At 36.7% G+C, this 23,495-nt stretch overlaps 2 protein-coding genes across 2 annotated transcripts in view; one reads left to right on the top strand and one right to left on the bottom strand.

The window, feature by feature from the left end:
- The window catches only part of LOC146166759 (bromodomain adjacent to zinc finger domain protein 1A-like), a 50,940-nt gene extending 27,445 nt beyond the window's left edge, over positions 1–23,495 (bottom strand). Inside the window, exons 1-8 of the mRNA XM_083384933.1 lie at positions 23,365–23,495; positions 22,460–22,604; positions 21,656–21,792; positions 20,906–21,028; positions 19,411–19,512; positions 18,314–18,413; positions 16,516–16,630; positions 13,047–13,073 (exon numbers count right to left, since the gene is read on the bottom strand). Coding sequence (XP_083241059.1) covers positions 13,047–13,073; positions 16,516–16,630; positions 18,314–18,413; positions 19,411–19,512; positions 20,906–21,028; positions 21,656–21,792; positions 22,460–22,604; positions 23,365–23,477 — 862 coding nt within the window. The 5' untranslated portion in view covers positions 23,478–23,495. The remainder of the gene's footprint in view (positions 1–13,046; positions 13,074–16,515; positions 16,631–18,313; positions 18,414–19,410; positions 19,513–20,905; positions 21,029–21,655; positions 21,793–22,459; positions 22,605–23,364) is intronic.
- Positions 2,973–11,768, top strand: LOC146166760 (uncharacterized). The gene is made up of 11 exons (XM_083391075.1): positions 2,973–3,097; positions 3,890–4,034; positions 4,846–5,004; positions 5,908–6,050; positions 6,535–6,700; positions 7,649–7,788; positions 8,591–8,776; positions 9,592–9,717; positions 10,317–10,464; positions 11,006–11,182; positions 11,625–11,768. The coding sequence occupies exons 1-11, from the start codon at positions 2,973–2,975 to the stop codon at positions 11,766–11,768; spliced, it is 1,659 nt and encodes a 552-aa protein (XP_083247201.1).

The following is a 23,495-nucleotide window of genomic DNA, read 5'->3' on the forward strand; positions in this document are numbered from 1 at the left end:
TTTCCTGTCTCAACCAAAGTCAGTGGCAGACAAGTTCTTAAGAGAAACATATTTCGCCATAAAATAAGGCAACAGCAGTCTCTTTTTCATATAGAAATCGAAAATTTCTGAAGCATCGATAAACTTTCTTTAAAACAGTTATTGGTTTTGTAACAAGTACACACAGAAACAAATGTTTGCAAAAAATGCATTCATTTAAAAATGTCAGTAGAAAAGTAAGGACAAGAATAAGTTACTTCACCGTCGAGTCGAAAAGAGATATAATAGTTAGCAGTCGTGAGCGAAAATGTCAAGTAACGTGCATTAAGAAGGGCGTATGCGCACGCCTATCGGTCAATTGGACGCATGTCGCATGCACACAGCCAAGACACACAAACAGATGGCCGCTATTATGTCATTAAATATGGCGCGATGCAATATAAATATGCTGGGGTCGCGTTTTTATTTCATTTACCCTTTTCAAACCTTCAAGTAAGTAAGGAGCGATCAATTTAGTTTCATTTAAAAAATTCCAATGTTTTTTTCAAATGGTAGTAGAAAAAGACCAAGAGAGTTTTTACTAGTTTGTTATTTCTCGTGAAACTATTTAAAATTGACGTTTGATGAATCTGAACGAAACACATCGCGAGATTACTTTAGCTTACTTGCAAACATGAAATATGTAAATACTACTTTTTGAAGCTCAGTGTTTTTTCCCAATCTTGCCCTTTAACAAAACGCATATTCCCGACAATCAAAGTTTTACAACTTTTAATAGCTTGAGAAGTCAACCGCTTCGAACAAAACTCGGCCAGCAAAGTGTTAAAACTTATAATATAAAATATGCATTTCGCCATGTAAATGGCATGCCCAGCTAATTTTCTACTTTTTTACTATTTAGTTGTATAGAAAAACTGGTGATGCCATTTACTCGACAAATACACATTTGATAATTTTTAACACCTTGCTGGCTGATTTTTGCTCGAAGCGGTGCGCTTCTCAAGCTATTAAAAATTTTAGAACTTTTATCGTCGGCACTATGTGTTTTGCTGGAGCAAGCTACTACTTTTCTACTGTCAAAAATTCAAAATTAATTCTAACAGAGCAATTTTGAATTACAACGGCCGCTATAGAAAATAAATATGTTTCACTTCGCCAAGGCCTTTGTTGTTGTTTTTTGAGGGGAAAAGACTAAACAACGGCAAGGACCATCGTATAGTACAGTCGCCGCCAAGAGTTGCAAAGATTCAGTAAACAAGACCAGTTAACCCGCAGGGGCTTTTCGTGCGCAGTGGACACTTCTGTGATGCAACAAACACCAGTAACAAACGCCATTGTGAAGACATAGACTAGTGAGACGCTTAAGGCGGGCAAATTTTTCCGACAGCCAGACTCCCATGTGCCAGGTTCAAACGAACAAGGTCTCAGGTGTACGTAATTCTAATCCTGTTATAGTTTATGAAGAGAGGCGGCATTTTAGGCAAAAAAGCAAATATGTTTTTTTGAAGGTTTTAGAAATAATACAACGAAGGAACAGTCGTTGGAAAGCGTTTCAAAAAAAATCGCGCAAGGATATAATTTAAAAATGTTTAATTAAACTTTAAAAAACGAATTTGAAAAAAACGGTGATTTTAGATTTTTTTGAGGCAAATTTGTTTTGCGACAATTGAAACACAGTGTTTTTCCAGCTCAAACAGTGACACTAGAAAACCAGTTTACATCTTTAATCGCAAGTCGGTTTCGTACGACCGTGGTGCTTTATCAAATAACCTGCAAAGGGACATCGAAGTGGTAGGCGTCTACGTGACACCCATGTACAATTTAGGACCCGGCAAAACGGACATGAACACGAGTTTATTGGACGCACGAGGTGTGATTACGTGGAACGCAATTAACAACATGTGTGGGACGCGTGCTGCAAGGCGCAAGTGTTTTACGGCGCGCACCTGTTCTACCAATGCGTTATTTCGGAAGACGAGATTTGCGTGCGTATACACTGGGCGCATTAAAGTAAGCATTTTGCTAAAACTTGCATCGGAAAAAACACTCAAACATAGTGAGCGGTCTTGTCCATTAATATTTCATCGATCTTGCTCAGTTTAATTCAACGAATCAACGGTGACATGTCAAGGGGCGTGTTCGGTGTATTATTGTCAACTTTCCAGACAGTCGAACAACAAAAGAGTGCAGGAAAGTTTGTGACAAGTAAGCAGCAAGTTAGCGACAAGGCGGTTTGTGTGGAACGACAGAAAGACGTATAGGTAGTATAAAGATAGCAACAAAAAAAACAGGCCACAAAGTGAGTTATTCAGGTTACTACGAACGTAACTGAAGATATTTTACAGAAAAACAAGATTTTTATTTTATTTATTTTTATTTTTTTGGCCGGAGTCGGACTCGGATTTTTTTTAACCGACTCCGCAGCCCTGGTTAAAAGTGAAACAAGACGAGTCCACAAAGTGAGTTATTCAGGTTACTACGAACGTAACTGAAGATGTTTTACAGAAAAACAAGATTTCTGTGGGACCGTTAATGTATATATTTTATTCCAGTTTTTAAACATAAATCCAGGTAGCTTAGACTTAAAAAAATTTATTAAGCAAAAGTTCGCATAGCGTTCTATCAGTCTTATCTTTCATTTCCTTCGTTATAGGAGATCAGTAAGTTGAAAAGGTTCACATTTTAAAAACGCACCAGCTCGACGCTATCAACGGTAAAAGCATTCCTGTTAGAGTGGCTTACAACAGTCGGTGCTGGCATGTCAAATAACATAAAAAATGAAGCATTGCGTGTATTGCGACAAATCTATACTTTATTTTTCTCAGACGCAAACCACATTGCATCAGGAACCCAATCCAATACCCTTTGAAGCCAATTAACAAAAAACTTGGTTCTGAAGACATAGAGAACAAGGTGCGGAGATAAAAGATCTTTATCCGGCGAGCAGAACACGTCAAAGCCATCATAAGCAGGGAAATAACAAGGACAAGAGAATGGGACTCAGTCAAAAGGCGCTGGCGACCTTCGTGCTTTGCGTGACGATCATGGCAACATGCAAGTGTCAAAATCAAGATCTAGATCAAACGGCCGAGCTTACTCTAACGGTGACGTCAGTAAAGTAAGTCGACTAATTATAGCTGTGTCCTCCTAACAAAATCAGTTTCAAGCTTGAAGATAATACCTTAAAACTGTGGTGCTCATCCGGGTTTTTTTAATACTCCGGGGCTCCGAGAGATATTTGAGAATCTTTAGGAGTATAATTTTTGCTCAACTCTTACAACTTTTTGTGTAAGATTATAGTGTAATATATCTATTTATTTCCTACGCTGTGTAGAGCTGATGGGTTTTGTTCCAGTCCGTTTATTGTGACATTCTAGTGATTTACCTACGAAAAAGTTTTGTAGGGGTGCAACAATCTATTAATTATTTCTGGGGGGAACCGCAAGCCATAAAAGGTAGAGAACCACTGCCCTAAAACACTTGTTTTATCGTGTAAGCCTAAATATGGGAATTTGAATTGTGGGCCATTTGGCGCATATTTTGATCTTGTTTGAATCAACAATTAAGGATTTTCGGAAAAAATCAGCCTGAAATATAAACGCAAAGACGTGAACATGTGTTTTAACACGTTTGCCTTAGTATAAGAATTTAAATAGCGAGCCATTTGGCACGAATTTAGAACCAGTTTCAACCAACAATACAGCATTTTGGAACAAAAATTCAGCCTGAAATATAAACGCAAAGATGTGTGACCGGAAAATAACCTGCAATGATAAGCCACGATTTAAAAACAATGTACCTTAAAAGCACAAAGGCACCCCAGAGCTTAAGAGATTCCAAATAGACAAATTTCACTTCGTTGTTTTTAAAATTGTGAGTACTGCTTTTAAAATAATGCCTTATATTATAGCGAGTGCATTTGGACGAACCGAAGCTTGAAGATGGAATGCGTCCAGGCGCGTTTGGACTTTTTCCTGTCACAGCTTAATGTGCCTCGCAACACAAGGACTCTAACCTTCAGGCTCACGCATCTCAACGACGCAAACCTTATCAAGGTCGGGATTGTTTTTTACTTGTTTGTTACTGGAATGGCTACTTCGCGGCTGCTGAGGTAGCTCGTACTGGTATATTTAAACCAGAAATCACCAAACTACGGACCGCCGGGTTAATTAATCCGGCCAACGGCCTATGTGTTTAATTAGGTTAAAGTTCAGTTTAAACGTTACCGAATGTAATTCAAAGCTAATTTTTGGCGAAAATTACAAGCTTCGTAATGCATCACTGCCGCTACTAAAAACGATTAGCTTTGACCTTGTTCGGGAAAAGCTTGGGGGTAACCGTACTTTTTTATGCCTTTCAGATGAATGTTTTATCGAAATTGGAAAAGGTTTCCTTATTGTGGTGTGTCATGGACGCGTGTATAACAAGAAATAAGTCCACCTGTAGAGTTTACGAACCATTTTTGTAGCAGACCTTCGGATATTCCTTTTGCAAACAAAACCCGTCAATTTACATGCTGAAATAGGGATTCCCGGTAACGATACGAAAAAGAAATATCGCGATCCGATTTGACACCAAATCGTGTCATTACTACGCTTAACAAGCCCTCTAGGTGAAATTGTAACGTTCAAAGGCCTTTTTTTCCGTATATCGCTACCTCCAGTTGTTACCTACAAAGTAAAAATTGCTACGCTGGATCTCAAATGATGGCTGAAAAAAAAAAAAGAAAAAAAAATTCCAATATCCGATACCAGCCTAATATCGTACAACCCCAGTGACGAACAACAGTTGATGTACATTAAATCGGTCACATGTGTTTCAAAACGTCGTAAAAACGTTGCTTTTACAAATTTGACACTTTTACAGGAACAAATCCTCAGTTCGCTAAGCGACCTCGAAAACTTGGATTTAAGTTACAACGAGCTGCAAGAGTTGCCACCCAACTTTCTGGACGCAAACCCCAAACTAAAAACGGTCAACCTCAGAAACAACAAGATCGTCCACATTCCACCCAAGATGTTTCAGGTAAGGCAGCAACATAATGCCGATAGAAAATAGATCGATATAATTTGTCAGTTAAAGAGATATTAAAAAAAATGGATTAGGCAAATTGCGAATTTCGTTATTCGTAGAGCAAACTTGTAGAAGGGTAATATGGCCAGAGCGTCTTTTAAAGTCGAGTCTAAAAAAGCCATTGAAGAGATCTCTTTAAAATGACAAGCCACAGCAAAAAGCAATTGCGTCGTCAGAACTATAATCGCGTCTATTTTGCCACATGAAAGCGCTAAGATATGATCGTCTGTTCCTTGTAAAGTTTATCTGTTAATCAAAATTGGTGCATTAGGGCAAAACACCAGATGGAAAAGTATAGATAAGACGATATGTTAAATATGTAAGGGCTGTTTTAACAGGTACAAATTAATGCGGACTGCTTTGATGTATTTAGCAATTCTAGGTGCAAATAGCGCTTCAATAGTATCGTGCTTAGAGTAAACTATGACGTTATTGCACTTCGAGTGCAGAATGACGCAAGGCTATTTTAGTGTAATCTTGACAAAAGCGGTAAAGGGCACTTAAAAAAAAAAAACGAAGCAAATACCTGCCATGTAATCTAAATTAAAATGCAACCAAACAAACTAAACAATTTAAGCGATATGTTAGTCGGTAACTATAACTTCAGTTAAGTTTATACTTATTTCACGAGATAGCCGATCTCGCTAAAACGAGAACAAAACGATAAAAATGGAAGACAAACAAAATAAGTTTAAAAATATCTTAGAGGGAAGATTGGCCGTAATACTTCTGTACCATATATCCTGCGTATCACAAACATATAATATTAAGTACCCGTGTTTGAATTTTTACACCGGTCATTGCGTCACAGTAAGCAGCAAAGCGTCGAAATATATACGTTTTATTTCTTTCCAGTTTGCCCCTAACCTGGAGTACTTTGACGCCAGCAACAACCAAATAGTCGGGCTGGACGCTGAAATGTTCAAGAACTGCCGAAAGCTTAAAACCCTGCAGCTGTGGGCGAACAACATCGCGGTGATACCAGACGACATTTTCAGGTTAGAGGTGATGTAACGTTAAACAAGTACTGTGGTGCATGCGTAAATAAGTAGTACCGTTGCTTATCTGATAGCCATTTTGTTTTAACGCACTTCTATAATGAACGATATGACCTACAAGGCAAACACAAAATATAGAGTAGTTAACGATTGAATAATAAATGTGCCGAATGCAAAAATTAAGCATTAGTACAAAGTAAAAATAAAACCTCAAAATTTAAAATCTCCGATTATATATTAAAGTTTCAATTTTCAAGTATCCAAATATAAAGGAATATATTCACAAATGTACCCGCACCTTAGAATACTATCCAGATATATCCAAACCAACTATTGTTATCCATAGGTAAGAAAGTAAAAAATGAATCAACAGAAAGATAATTTATTATCAACAGGCAAGGAAATCACAAACACCTTAATGATAGCTTTTCCTGCAAAGTTTTCACCAAAAAAATCGGCAATTTTAGGGCAATTCTTATTTCAGCAACAATCCGCGTCTCGAGAGCGTCAGCTTGAGTTGGAACCGCTTAATGTTTCTTCCCGAGCAACTTTTCAAGAAGGCGGTCGCGCTGAGATCGTTTAGCCTTATCAAGAACAAGATCCAGTGTTTGCCGAGGACGCTATTTCACGGCAACCCGGATCTACGACTGGTAAGTTGTATTTAAACTCAAACCTATTATTTGTTTTAACTAAAATAAAAATGTCCATATAAATCGGGGGTTCTTAAACTTGGGTCCATGGACCCCTTTGGGGGTGCCTGAACTAGTTTCAAGGGGTTCATGAAGGTTTAATTGAAATATTAGTGTGTATTTAAAAAGCAATTATTTTTCAAAGAAGGGGTTGAATTAAAAATAAAACGTATTTGCACTAAATCTATTTTTGGACTCAATTGCGCTTTTTTAGAGCCTTAACAGCAGATTTTGAAGTCTATATTATGTATTGTGACATCAATTTGTGACGTCATCTTTAAAATTCCTTGCCTACACCACGCGAAGGTTCACGCGAAGCAAAACATTTTTAGGAGTCTGCAGAAAAAAAAAAAAAAAAGTTTAACAACCCCTGATAGAAAAAGAATGGACAAAATGCTTTTTTGAGGTGTATGTATCGAGAGTGTTTCTTTAAACTGAGATTAACGCGATCAGGCTCCTTTGAAAACTGTCGACATTACTGTTGTAAAAAAACTATATCAGTGTGAATTATATTACAATGTTGCAAGATTTATTGTATTGTTAAATGTGACAAGCTTTCGCACAACCTTGCTTCATCAGATCCAAGTAAGAGCCTTACTGTTTCCACTTAACAGCGCTGGTTTGCTTGTTTTGATATTTTTACTACAATCTCGATTCAAAATGCTTCAAAATTATATGAATTTAACTGAATCACATTTGTAGTTCAAAGGTTTGTGTATGCCTAATATAAAGACGTTCCTTTTATGTGAGACAACCATTTTCCCATGAGCAGCACAAGCATCACGAAACTCACCAACATTTATAATCTCCCTCTCATCATGTGATTCACCAGATTCAGAGTGGTATTTTTTATTTAAATGAGGGTAAATAATTAACAGATTTTTTTCAATTACACCGCCTGTGTTTAAGGTCAATTTCGGCTTCAACCCTTTACAAATTCTGCCAGCTGGACTTTTCAAGCACAACCCAAACTTAAAGGCGGCCAGGTTTTGGGCGAACCGACTTCGCTGTCTCTCCACCGACCTTTTCGCTGAAAACTCAAAGATCAGGTAGGAATTGAAACTGAAAAAATGAGGCACGAACTCTATAACAGTTAAACTGTATGCACCAGCTGATAAGTGGACTTGGGTCCCCAGAAAAAAAATAGAACACGGACCAGCTTTGCAAATATTCCACGCTTATTAGATTGTCTCGTTTTTTAGTAGCTTTACGCAAATAAACGCTAATTAGGTCTTCTACTTTTCAAATAACACTTACAAAAAATATAGTTAATATTCACGTTAGTTTAAGGTTCACCGCTTCACACGAGCGGTCATGGTCAACCAAACTAAATTTTTCGCCTTCTTTTACTAGGTAAATATAAAAAATCCCTTTCTGTATTTTTACTACCTTTTGTCCGTTTCAAGGAAATCTATTCAGCTCAAATTCGCCATGCATACTAATGCATGTCACACCATGCGACTACTCAACTTTTAAAGTGAATATTTTTCATAAATTACCCTATAAATGCTGTTATTTTGAGCAATATGCGAATGTTATTTATGCGCCTAATCTGTACCCATTTTAATTGTAAGTTTTACAAATTTAAACCAAACAAACGCAATTTTTGCGCAAGAGAGAACAAGTGTTTTTAGGAAAATTTGTTTTATGACGCACATATTGACGTAACTTTGCAACGTCACCCTAAAAATTTTAATGACCCACCAAATAACAAAAATCCTGGATCCGCACCTGTCGGACATAATACACCTTTTTCCGACCTAATACACCTTTTTTCCGACCTAATACACCTTTTTTCCGACCTAATACACCTTTTTCCGAAAACCTTACATGTTTTTGTGGTTATTTCAGCGAGGTGAATTTTCTCATGGGCAACGGTGGATTGGCTTGGCAGCTGAGACGTCGCTTCTCGGACAGGTCGGCCTACCCCAACATGCACAACCTCAGGGACCGACTAAGGAGGTTCGGCAACGATTCGTGTGTTCTGCAAAACTGCGACTGGGACCCGCAGTCGATGACCATGGACTGCAGTCACAGGTGCTTCGTTGCTATGGTTGAAAAAATTATAACCTAAACGTCTCGTATCGTTCAAAAAACGTGTTAGTCGACCAAATTTTGTTGCACAATGGTGACAACTAGGGATTTGTGATAATATCGGATTGGAGTAGATTCCCGAAGCCAAGTGGTAGTATCGGTAATTGTCCGATACTAGGGTGATATCGGTGCCGATTAACGTGGGATTTCGGCTATTACTTGCAATCCAAGGCAGCGATTCAAACTTGAACGGGTAATTTTTTTCAATTATAGTTGGTTAACAACTGGAGGGCGAAGGTTACTAAACTTCTTAACCCAAGAGCAAATTTTGGCCTCATACCCTCGAAATAAAACTTTGGATGTTTCAATTTCGCCTATTTTGTTTATTGAAGCATAGCAATGACGTCATTGGGTATTGGATCGGATCGCGATACTTTTTGATCAACATATCGGTTATCGGAATCGAAATAAATATCAAGTATCGGACATCCCCAGTGGGAACTGTCGTAAGATTTTCCGTAAGGCGTGAAAGAGAATGTGTTAAAATGTTGAATCTGTTACAAATGATATAATCAAACATGGATAAACTCACCTTGCTAGTCTTATCGAAATAATCTCGCCGTCTGTAAAGTTACCTGCTATTTTTTTGCTTTAAAGCGAATCTTGTTGACTGAATGCCACCGTATGCAAAACTCTTATTAAAACGAACTTTTTATTTATAGTAGGCAGCTCGCCCCACCTCATTCGCATGTTAACAAAATCAGAAAGTAGTACCCAATTTTGATCATAAGGTGAATTTTCGATTTTTACGACAACAGAAACCTGACAACGGTGGAGAATCTACTGAGCACTTGCGAGCGCGTAAGACACCTCAAGCTGAACGGAAACAGATTAAACGACCCAGGACAGATCGAACCTATCGTCAGTCATATGGAGGACCTAAGGTAATATAGCTCTCCACTCCGCCAGTAAAAAAGGAAAAACTTTTTTATGTACGCGCGTTGATTCCAAAGGTGCCGGCATAAAATGCAATATTAAGTGGCATATCTTGTTCGTGTACTGCACAGATTATCCATCTGCGTCATTTTAACTTTTTAAGGATGTCGCAAAACGCAACTGCAGTATAATGAAATATCAAAGTGTACATTAAACTCATTATTACAAGATGTTCCAGTTTACGGTGATCATCTATCACGTTTCTTAATTCTGATTCAGTTCGGTGGGTGTCAAATTAATCCTGGAAATGTTAGTGATATCAGTGCATATATATTGTAGGCACTTGTTAAACTATTAAAATTCCTATAGCTGAGTGCTTCGCAAGATCAACAAACTTTCACCCAGGCTTTGCGAGGAAAAAGGTTTGTGTATCACAGATTTATACTAAGAGAAGCAAAACTCCCCGCTTAGCAAATATTTAACTCATAAAATACAGTCAACTAAATGTTCGCCGTGTAACGTGCATGTGGAAAATGTTAACACCGGCAAAAACTCGCAGCTTTCTTTACTTATGAAAACTCAAAAGTGTCGATTTTTCCCTTCGTAGGACCCTGGAGCTGCAAGACAACGAGTTGGGCGGCGAACTGACAGAGAGTATGCTGAGCAAGGGAAACCGCCTTACTATGGTCGATGTGAGCCAGAACAAGTTTAGTGGAGCCGACCCGGCGGCTTTCAAAGCAAACGCGCTGCTCCAGGTAAAAATAGAGCTAAACCGTACACATAGACATGGATCTTTGGGCGTTATGCTTTGGCGACCGCTGATAATTTGGAAAACGCTCCTAAGGACAACCTACGTTGTAGTGGCAAAATTTTGTTCTGTAGGGATATTGTCTGTAAGAGTCCCTTATATCGATTACATTTAAAACTCTATATAAACATACCCAAATGAATAACTGCCACTAAGAAGTTGCACTGAAAGCAAAACCGACACACACATGCCCATAGGGTTTAGGGCTGGGTTCAGGTGTCCCTAAATTTGTTAATTTTTTCGGCTAACTTTTGAAACAATTGATTCAAGTTCAGCATGTATGGTCAGAACCACTTAACTCTGCTATGAGGAACTCGACAAAACAACGGAAGTATTCACAAAGGGTGACCATTATGGTAATAAAGTGAATTTAGGGCACTGATCCCAAACGTAAAGTACCTGAAAGTTCTTACAGGATCGAATTAAGACGACCCTTTAAGCATTTCCGCCCAATAGTAACGTCTCTAAAACAGGCATTTTTTGGACAGAGAGTCAACCTGCGACAAAACAATATCCAGTCATTGCCGAGCCGTTTGTTCGAGCGGAATCTGCACATCGAACACGTGGATATTTCCAGGAACGAGCTCGAGAAGCTGCCTCGGGAAATCTTCAGCGAAAACAGCTTGCTGGAAGTGGTGAAAGTGTCACAAAACAAACTCAAAACGGTAAGGAGTTGTTTATTTGCGCTGAACCTGGCGCTGTGCAAATAATTATAACATCCTGTGGAAAATACTGAGATGCTTCTTCCGCTAAAAAAGATATTAAAATGTATTATATTTAATGTACTGAATGTCAATTGTTAACTCCACGCCATTTAACTCACACAGTCGACCTTAAATCTAATCAATTTCAGTGACTTTAAAACGGTACAGAGTTAATACTCATTTGCTCTGAACGTTAGTTAATGCTCAATTTGCTCTCAGCAAATAATTAAATAATTAGCATCCTGTGAAAATAACTAAAACGATGCTTTGTTTTCTCTAAACAAGATATTTAAGTATATATTTAACATTAATGTATGTCAATTGGTAACTCCACATCATGTAACTACGCCAGCGTTGATCTGAGCAATTTGAGTGACTTAGAAAAACAGCAAGTGCGTTTTAGATGGAGAGGCTGACTTTCAAGAATAACCAAAAGCTGAAGGAAGTCGATATCTCGTACAACAACCTGGAAGGTGAACTTCCGATTGATACGATCGGAGATTCAGTTGATTTGGAAACATTTAAAGCTGAAGGTATCGATGTCTGATGTCAAGTTTTCGTAGGTGGTGAAATATTTCGCTTTTATTTTCTCCATATTCAAAATAATATTCGATCAATAAACTGAGATAATTAGTATTGTTCATTACTCCTGGGTTAAAACTAGGCATGTCCGACAATGTCGGATCGGAGCCAATGTCCGTTTCCAAGCGATAGATACGTTACTCGTCCGATAGTAGTGTGGGTATCGGTACATTGGCAGTAGGTTTCTGCTTGTCAATCACTGTCCGCTGACGCGTATATTAACAATAAAACTTTATTATTACTTCGCTATGTATAAGTGTTTTACTTTACATATGAAACTGACGATGTCAATATAGGCGAATGTTTGATCCTGGTTTTACTCGGGTTTTTAAACTTTGGATTTTATTTTTACTTTTTTGTTGATACGACGACAAAGTTGTCAAAAAACCTATGCCACTCACTACTTAAACCTACGTTTTCCTCAAGGGGTGAATCGCCTTTGTTTTAATGCGAAGTGTACAACAGGTAACAGGTTGCAGGGAGTAACGACCGCATTGGAACGTAACACGACAGGGACAAGATCGCGCGAAATCTCCCTTTCTGACAACAACCTGCGACGAGTTCCGAGCGAACTACTGGAACTCAAGCCCACTACCCAGGTTCCGTGGTATTATATTTGTACATTAAATGAGACAGTGCACGTACCCATTTGGCAATTGTACTTTCATTACTGTTATCTGCCACATAGCAGAACCCAGAATGGTCGAATTTGTTAGCTTTTTTTGAGTGGCCGATATCTTGTTTATGAAATACTTAGGGGCCAGGTAATTTTGTTTTGTCTTCAACAAATTAAATGCTGGTCACACAAGGCTATGTTTGTAATAAGCACCTGACTTGTAAAGAAATCCTTGTCGGTCGGCTTATTTAGTCTTGACAGGGATGTAACGAATGCAAACATAGTTTAATTTTAATACCCGTTATGTAGATTACGTTCGAAGATGTTGAATTGTTCATATAAGATAGGCTTGACACTTGTGGTATAATTTTGGTATTCTACGCAGGACTTCAAAACAAGGCTGCAGAGTTAGTTTAAAACAAAGTACAACGGGCGAAAAAATCAACTCAATTCTAATAACTAGTCAAATTTGCCGATTCACGGGATCCTGAATCATACTCCGACTCTACAGCATGTATTCCGGCCCTTTCATATACTACTCAATGGTCAAAATACATGATTAAATATTTACTAATGCGGCAGGTTCTGCGTCTGGATCGAAACGACATAGCCGAGGTTGGCGTGGACGCGTTCGTGAGCGGCCTCGATCTAACGCTGATCGACCTTTCCAACAACCGGATCGCCACGCTACACAACGGCACGTTCGCGCGCAACACAATGCTGCAGGACCTGATTCTGGACGGCAACGCGATCGCGACGCTTCCCGCCGAGCTGCTGCGACAAAACGCGGTGCTGCGAACGTTCAGCGCCAGCGGGAACCTAATCCGCCGGATTCCGAGTGGCTTTTTCCGGCAAAACACTGCTTTGCGCGAGGTGCGGCTCGGCGATAATCTCATCGCCGAGTCGGGCTTGCCCAGCGAGCTGTTTTACCACACGCCGCTGCTGCGTTACGTTTCGTTCAGCGGCAACCGGCTGACGCGTCTGCCGAACTTCATCTTCCAGAAGGCGGCGCAGCTTTCGCATATCTACCTGGGAGAGAACGACTTGCGCGAAATCGGGCCTGACGCGTTTCGCACGCCGTCTCGCCCGGCCGACGACCCGGTGCCCAGGAGTAACAGGGAAGGGCTGGATTTGGACGAGAGCGCAATCGACAACCTACTCGGCGTAAGTAGTGGAAAATAGTCTAGTGCAAAAGGTCCAACCCCAATGTTTTGTTTCTCAATTTAGTTAGTGAGTTAGGGTTACCAACTCGCTTTTAAGATTTAATTTAATTTTCTTTTAAACATTAAAATTTAGACGGTTAAGTGAAAGTCAAGACTATAACATAAATAAGTTACATGTCCAGTTCAAATATTACATTGAGTGAAGTGCATTTACGTTAAATTCATCGACTTAATTTTTTTTTCAAAAAGGGTTAAATAGTACATTCGGCAATTCGAAAATTACTATAAGCAGTTCATGCTAGCAAGCTAAGACAAAAAGACAAAATATCTTCAAGCCCAAACTCTCAGCAAGTTTTGCTTAAAACACAAATTCCAAGTCTCGCAATAGGCGTTTGTTCTTTTTCAGATCGTGCAGTCGCTACAGGAATCTGGTCTCAACGCCACGTCCATTCACGAGACAATAAACAACCTCGTTCGCCATCTGAAATTAATAAACCTTAGGGGAAACCCCCAATTGGAGAAGCAGGGCGTCGCAAGACTCTTTCAGGGAAAACAGAAAATCGAAGAGTTTGTCAATATGATAACCGACAAAAACAAAGTATCCTAAAGGGTTAAAATCGACACAAGTAATATTATTTTGCAGCCAATACAATGCTGTATACAACCCTCAAAAAGAAGGTTAAACTGTCTTTAAATATTCTCTTTGAAATGATAAAACAAGTTGGGAGTTATTTCTGTGGAGAAAAACTCCTGCTCCCAAAATACTTTAATAAAGCAGTTATAAAAATTTCATAAAAACACATACATGGAATTTTAGAAGATCCTTAAGTGGGAGGGGTGCAACTGAACATTCAATACAGTTATTATTCCTATATTATACAGAGGGTCATAATTTTTTCTCGAGTTGTTTAAACAATACTGTTGCCTTATGGTTGCCACACAATTTTATAAAAAACTCTTCGGAGAAAGTTTGTAGGTTTTTAAAGACGTAATTATGAATCATGTGCTGTTTTATTTTTGAATAACTTGAAAACAAAACAGTATAAAGTCATAGTCAAAAGGCAACACAATTTAAAACATTATTTTAATTGTTTTTTAACGTCACTTTCTGAACACATAACTTGAGCTGGACAGAAAATAAATTCAAAGACTATTTAAATATTTATGATAAAACAGAAGGTTTTTAAAACACTTTTTAATACGCAATTCTATTAAAAGACTATTTAGGCTTTGTGGCAACCCTGTACCTACTGACAAATTCCTCTAAAACATCACCAATTAGAAAAAACTAAAAACTAAAAATTTCCAGGTTTTGTTTTTGGGGAATTTTTTAGTTTAATGTACTAATGTGTTAAAGTTACAGTTCATATTTCGTATTTTCGTATTTTACGTTCCATGTATTACACATTAAGGTGGTCATTTGTTGCAAATCATGATATTTTGTTTGTTATACTTTGCTGTGTGATGTGGGTATGTTACACAAGCTGTTTTTGCTCATAAATAATACTCTATCATGGCAAGCCACTATGTGAATGTTGGTTCAAACTATTTCACCACGAGTATTTAGTAGATTACATAGAAATTATGCAGGTTTACTTGGCTCATGTCAAAGGCTACAGAGTTGTACGGAGGTTGCCAAATTTTGTTGTGCTTAGAAGAATTATAGATGTTGTTCTACTAAGCTTGATAGCCACATGAGATTAAAGCAAGTAAAAATCATTGAGGACTTCACATTATTGTCAGTTAGATTCGAATCTGAACTACACAAAAAAATTACGTATGATGTTACAAGGCTTATAAACAAAAGGTTGTGTGTATCACACAAAAATATCTTCCAAATCCAAAAAGTCAAATCACAACGTAAAGTTTTTTGCCTGATTAGTACGTTCTGCCACCAAGTGGTAAAATGTGGTAAATAGTTTAATGGACCATAAAGGAAACAATAGTTGTACTATGAAATTGCTCATTGTATTTCAAATGATGGTAACTAAATTCTGCAGGAAGAGCAACAATATATGAGAGACTAATACTAAGGTTTGGTTTTGACTAGCATTGAAACAATTTTGGGTATAATATAAAGAACTTGAACAAAACTTATCAGCAGGAATTTGAAGTTAGCTACAAAGTCCAAGTTCTGGCCAATCAGCTGATTTCATCGTCACCCAGCCATGTCCTACTCAAACCCATATACCACATCCATCCACATACACGGTTAGAAAATATTCCACCACATGCTACTACATGTTTACAATTTACAGTTTGGAGACCTTTTGAGTTTTGAAATGAACACATCAGACTCAGGACTCTGGTAGTCATACGTAGTGTTACTCAAGTCCCGAGTCCGTCTCCAGGCGAATTAATCAACTCTGTTGAATTTCGACTCCACCAATCATCTATTCATCTAACTAAAATAGGGTGGATGTACAGCAATCCAGATATAAGGGGGTCGTACAACTCACCACCCATGATTGGAAAATATTCCACCCTAGGCTATTTAATCTTTACAAATTACAGTTTTCAGTCATTTCGGTTTCACAGTTGGAACTGTGCATGTGCACGTTGGAATCAAAAATAGCACCTCTGGTAACTGAATTGTAATTCTTAACCGACGTTTCGGCAAAAATAGGTTGCTTTTAACTGACTTGAAGAGGTTACTGAAACGTGGGTTAACAATTTACAATTGCCAGAGAAGCTGTTTTTGATTATCACTTTTAAGTTCTTTCATATTTGTAGTAAACAACACATTGTTTTACAAAAATCAGATTTTGAAAAAAAAACAAGTCTACTTATAAATAGGAGAACATACATATATACGATTTTAGCCTTTACAAAACTTCCAACAAAAATTGTCATTTCGCGACCAGGCAGTTGTGAAGCATGTCTGTCATGAGTTTATAGAGTTTCAATCATGTTTCAAAATTATAATCTTTCACCAACCTTCTTTGTCTTCACAACTTTAGGGGAACCACCACTGAAGGAGGGCTTGGGTCCTATAAAGATGTCCTCCCACTGAAGCAAGTTTAAACCCAACCGGCTCTGCACCTTCCCCTGAAAAATGGATGTCAGTAAACAAAAGCAGATGTTCTGCCTCTAAGCTTGATAGAACACCAAAAATTTAGCCACATATATTTTTGAAATGTAGAATATATAGGAACATTACGCACTATAATTGTCAGGAATTAATTTGTTGTGCCATTCTAAGTTATGGAAGTACGAAGCACGTTGTTTAGTGAGAAAAAGCCAGTGTTAAGCTTAAGCATATTGTTATTATTATAAAAACTACTCAATTTCTATCATAGAATTGTTGTGTGTTTGTTGTATAGTCGCAATTTTGCTAAATGGACAAGCATGACATACGCATGGACAGATCAGTGCTTTTCAACCTTTTTGCTGGAGTGGAACCCTATGGAAACATTCCACTGGCTCGAGGAACCCCAGTGCAATAATTCCACTGGCTTGAGGAACCCCAGTGCAATAATTCCACTGGCTCGAGGAACCCCAGTGTAATAAACACACCTACAATTTAAAAAAATAGCTAAACAATTTAAAAATTGCGGAACCCTTGGACTGTACTAGTGGAACGCTGTTTGAAAACAACTGACACAGATGTACCAGGCCATGCTTCCCCATCTAAGGCTTAAACAATTTTTTGCGGTTTCAATTAAGTAAACACAAAAAAATATTCGCGCTTCGCGCTAACTTTGGCCTGTTTTGCTAGGATTGTGTCTCTGTTTAAGCAGAGCTATTCAGCCCATAGCCACCATGTATACTATGGCATTTTGCACATGAATGTGCGACTCTAACCTCGGCAAACAATTTCTATTAAATTTGATTATAAATATTGTTATTTCAAGCAACATATATTAAAAATTTCTCCCAAACTGATTTTGAGTTGCCTGTTTTCCGTAAGTTCGCCTGCAAACAGCTGATCTATGTATTGTAACACTGTTAGAGTACGAAAAGCAGTTATCTGCACCCTAGGGCCCGGGCCCCAGGTTGTTTTTTAGCATGCCCTTTGCATATATTTGTTTATGTCACAAAAAATTTTGGCGCACGTTTTGGTTAGCTAATTAACTAATTAATAGCCTTGTTTATCGCCTAAACATAGCAAGGTTGATACATTTCTTAGGAGAATGCATCATTTAAATTTAGGGGCGCGATCAAAAAACAAAGAATTTAGGCCCAAAATGTTTGTCACCAGATGGCTGTCAAGATTCTTCCAGCCTGGTTACATGATATGATTAGGAGTTATTTGCCTTATATTTCTTAGATTTTATCTGCTTATTATTGTAACCATACGCCGGATATAGAAAAACAAATCAGCATGTGTCAGTTGGTAAAAACACAAAAAATCAGCTATCGGTCCAAAAAGTGATGTATGTTGAATGTTGATCTCTACTTCTTTGTAGAAAGTAGTTTGGTAATTTTCCACAAAACTAAAGTACAATTATGTAATAAGCATAGCCGTCCACATTTACTCTTGCTGCAGAGTAACATAGTAAAAATTACTGATTACATACATGTTTTAATATATGTTAATGTTGTAAAAAGGTTACCAAGTGATTTTTACCACGGCATACATTTTATAATTTCCATATACATCACAAAATTTTGCATTCAAGGATATAAAGGCTCACAAATGAAGGTGGATAATAAACAACAAAACGAAATTTGGTAGACTGCGTTGAAATAAGGCTAAGCACAGTTCAAGACATCTGAATAATGACTAACCTTAACCACATAGGTTTCAGTGGCAAAATCGTTGGGCTTGATGCAGTTTGCCTTTAGAAAAAGCTTGCTGTACTGACGAGTGAAGGTTCCCTGTCGTCGCCTAGATACAAAATTACCAAATAATTTTTTGTAGAAACATGTTGAATTCCAAAGTTTGAACCAAAAAAAAAACAGTTGAAACAGGAAATAATTGAAAGGAATAAAAGGCAGTTAAGGGGAATTAGAATTGCTACAAATAAAACTGGTAAAATTTTGGGGTCTAAAGCAGGGTTGTTGAACTCAAACATGCCCACATGTCCATTTTTTATTGTTTAACTTCTTCCTGTGCCAAAGTTTAGGAACTAATTCTTTCAAATATTAAAAACGCCTTTTTTTACAAATAATAAAAAAGTTTATTTACAAATGAAAAACCTTTGTTTATGTAATATAATTATGAAAATGCCAGCCTCCACTACGGTATAATGTTATAATATCAGAAGTAATTGTTATTTGTGTAATTTCCTCGATTGTTTTATGTTGTGAATAAACAACGGCAATTGGCTGAATAACAAATTTACTATTTTTTTTGACAATTGGCCGAATAACAAATTTAAATATTATTTAGAGAGCTTGCATGCCATTTATATTTGGTCGCATGCCACATTTGGCAAGCATGCCGCGTGTTGGACACCCCTGGTCTAAAGTTTAAATCAAACAGTTTAGGTAATATAAACGCTTATACCCTTTCTGCTTCTAGATCAGTGGTTCTCAACCTTTTTTCTTTCTTGGCGTGTAACATAAATTTTGTGGACCAATAAATTTTTATAAATAGACAAACTATAAAAAGATTTAGAACATAATATAGCGGATCATATAACGATACATTTATGTTTTATTTACATTCCTACTCAATTCCTCCCCAAGCCATTATTCCTGTAAAATTAGGTAAAGTGACACAAATGAAACTAATTCTTCAATAAATCAAGCTTTTTTAAAGTGGCCCATCTAAAACGTTTCCATGGCCCACCAGTGAGCCATGACCCACTGGTTGAGAACCTCTGTTCTAGATAGAGGGTAACAATATGGCCTGAAACCACTTTTGAACATCTGTTATTTACCTTAGCTTTGACATTGGCACAACCTCAGTGCTACCGTCTCCATTAACTTTTTTAATGACATACTGAATATCAGGCGCGTCCAGTGGCTTTGGTTTCTGGTATCTGGAACAAAATACAGGTACTATTAAAACATGGTTACCAGACAATTTTATAAAAAAAATTCAAGGACCTTGTTGGTTTTTAAAGCCCTAAAATTGGAATGCTCGTCAATGTTTAATAGAGATATACCGATATATCGGTTTACCGATAATATCGGCCAATATTTGGCTTCTACCGATATATCGGTATCAGCAAATGCGAGCCTATACTTTGAGTCTTTGGCCGATATTTTAGTATGAAAATATGATGTAAATTTCCCTGTAGAGCAAACAAATTACCCATTTTTTAATAAAAATAAATTGGGTTTTAGCATCACACCAAGTTAATATGCAAAATATTACTTTAATAATTAATAAAGGTATATAATCTAAAACGTTATTTGGATTTTATTTTCAATTAATTCAAATTTTGAACATTTCTTAGGTATATAAGAAAATCGGTATCGGTTGACAAAATTGTAAAAAATCGGGTATCGGTATCGGTCCAAAAAAGGGATATCGGTCTACCCCTAATGTTTAATATAATCAGAAAACAAATCAGTATAAAAGTGATTTTAAAAAAATGTTTTTTACTGGTGCTTTCATAGCACAAAACTTCAGCTGGACAGAAAATATATTCAAAGCCAATGCAAAGACTTTTGTACATAGGGTTTTTAAATACTTTTAAAGATTTTGTTTCAACCCTGTAAAAAACCCTGTAAAAATGTGTCAACCCTGTAAAAATGTGTCAAATTACTCTCCTTGAACAATTTCTAGTCTCAATACATGTTAGAACAGTGAAAAAAAAATAAAAATACCTTTTTTCTAACTGATAAGAAGAGCAATAACGTAAGCGTGTATTAATAAAAAACACTATGATAATGCCAAGTAGGGATGTTCAATACCCTTTTTTTAGCAAAACAACCCATGATAATTTGCACTTTAAGTATCGCCATGTATGCTACTACTTTGCTTAATAAGAAAATAAATAAAGTTGAAATATTGAAAGATAATTTTTTCCAGGTTATTCGTCCAAAATCTGGTCTAGTTAATAACAAAAGTTAAATATACTTTTCTAGCGCTTTTTAGAATCACTGTGTTTGACCAAAAATCATGCCTGGACCACACTGAAATTTGCGCACAATTGTTTGCTTTCTTATTTTAAATTATATATCGTCTTTTCAAAAAAAAAATAGCGTCATTCATACTTATTTTGATAAAAAAAAACTCTGACCAATATATTTAAATGCATGTTGTGACTTCATATCTCATAAAATTAATTTAAATTTAAATGGATGGTGTTCTTCAAATAACACAATTTTGTAAGTAATTTGTATAGTGTTGGCTTAAAAAATTTATACAAAGCTGTAGCCAGCCTCCATATATAAATCAATGTTAGGATTCGTGAGACAACATACGATGACAACGGCATGTCATCTTCATCCTCTTCAGAGCTGTCTTTGCTTTTACTTTCACCGTTGACGTGTCCGTTGCATGCGGGCTGCTTCCAGGGAAGCACTTTTATAACTTTGCATGTCGATCTGCGTAAAAAGTAAACTTATTTGGAAAAACATCAACAAAATATTAGTAAACTAGAAAAAGCACCCTTTACAAGGGTATGAAGTTGCATCGTTCAAAAAAATATAACGACTATATAGCTTAGTTCTTTGTATTATTGATTATTATGCATTCATCCCTCCAAAATCAATAATATTCATTTCAGCTGAATGACCCTGATTAAAAAAGCTCTCCATTTGCATCACATTACCTGTAATGCATAGCAATAAGTTATTACTCACTATAAAAATATGTTTGCGTCAAATGAAACATGCACGCTGCACAACTTAACTGCTTAACAGATCACACACTTAAACAACTACTAGGAAATAAAAACAGCTTTGCATTTTTTTTTCTTTATTTTTAGTTGATATGTAAAAGTGGTTTCAATGTTTTGCCATTCGTGCAAAATGGCACCAAAAGTTGGTTTCCCACTTTTGAATATGTAACATTTCAAACTTTTTATTTTTTTTAATAGTTAATTTTCCACTATGGACATTAGATTCAGTTATACAACTTAATTTAGAAATGACAAAAATCAAGTTTATACAACACAAACTACTAGTCTAAAATAATATCTATACATTTAAATGCATGATTTGAAAACTTACCTTTTTCCTTTTGACCCAAAAATTGCCTCCACCTCTTCACCAACAAAAAATCTCTCGCGCACAAATGAGTAGATGTCTTCATTCAGGTCATCAATTCGACTTCGATGAGAAAGTCCGACAAGAAACAAGATTGGTTTCTGCAGTTAGTAGAAGGATATTTTAATGAGCAATTTCAAGTGAATTAAATTCAGAAAGATATCAATATAAAAAAACAATGGAATTTAAACTTGTATGAAATGAAACATACATATCTGACAAACAAATCTGACTCATATTTTTAATAGCAAACACATATTATTTGAGTTGGCTTAGTCGCAAATTTATTATATCTAAATAAATAATGCTGAAAATGTATTGTAATGTTAGCATTATTATACAGACAGCAAGCATGGAAAAGCAAATAAAAAGGATAATTTTTCAACTGGAGCTTTTACCACACTTTTGTCAGTGTAACAATGCCAAACGTTTTGTTACCATAGGAAAGCAAATTTTGTGCCAAATAGCACAAAACATTGCTTTTATGCGATAACCAGTCACAACTTACTTATAAAAGTTTACACATATAAGAACCATGTTCCCCAAACAGTGGCAGGGTCATTTCTGTAATTCCCCTCTTTCCTAAGTTTATGGTAAATTACAAAATGCTTGTGGAAAAACTTTTCAACTTACAAGTTACATCTAACAGGGATTCTACAGTGTTAGCACAAAACACAATGGATTTTTATTCAACTGCAGTGTTTATCACATTAGTTTTTTTATTTTATTTGCAGATAACACATTTTGGTTCTAAGTAATCTGCACTACCTGCAGGCAAAGTGGAAATCTTAGTAATCGCTTCCTGGCAACTTTTTCGCAGTCAAGGGCTTCTTGGTAAGTCAGATTTGGTCTGTTGGTGATGGAACAACTCCAAACCAGGCTGTTGCAAAGGATTGTCCGCTCATAAAAAGCTCTGAATGTAAACAATTAGATGATGTTATATGTTACTTAAATACCTGTTGACCGAACCATGCACCGGACTCTAACTGTAACTGTTAAAAGCAAAAATTATTTACAGGATGTAGTGCCTTCATATTTTTTAATGTCAAGATTTTTTTAGTTTAATATTACTTTGTACAGATATAAACAGAACAAAAATAAAAGAGTGGCAGGTTTTGCTGAAAAATGATTAAGGTTTTAGTGCAGTGGTTTTCAGCCATTTTGGGCTTACGGCAACCTTCATAAGATATCAATAGTTTATGGAACACTTACTAGCATTTCAACAAAGTGGTTATCTGCCATGTAACAGAAAACCCAAATTAAAACTGCACACTATGCAGGAAAACATTGTTAATTTGTTGCACTCCAATAGTCAAATTGCACATTAAAAAATTGGGCCCTGGTCTTGAATCCTACCACAGTGCACAATATTTGTGTTAGGGTGGTGCGGGTTAGCGTTTTGGATTAGGGTAGGTCAAGTAATATTATTAAATAATAAATATAATAATAATTGACCCACCCAAACGCTAACCCGCACCCTAACCCAAATATTGTGCGTTGATTTAATCATTATGGTAGGATTCTAGACCAGCGCCAAAAATTGTACTAAGTTAGAGCAAAAATTGGAATATAAAAGGGATTCAAAATTCTCTTGGAACCCTTTAACATACACTGCCATAAGTAAAATTTCCAAGAACAAAAAAATCACAAAGGTTGTAGGTTGAAAAACTTACTCATAGTCACTGAAAATTTCATTGGTCAGTGTGCAATGAAAGACTTCATCATTAGGTTCTAAGCCATCCGGAGGCTGATCAGGAACAAATAACTTTCTATGTAGCAATGGCATTGTTACATAACCCTAATG

The sequence above is a fragment of the Ascidiella aspersa genome, chromosome 1 (genome assembly GCF_963924565.1).
Source record: "Ascidiella aspersa chromosome 1, kaAscAspe10.2, whole genome shotgun sequence".
NCBI classification, from domain to species: Eukaryota; Metazoa; Chordata; class Ascidiacea; order Phlebobranchia; family Ascidiidae; genus Ascidiella; species Ascidiella aspersa.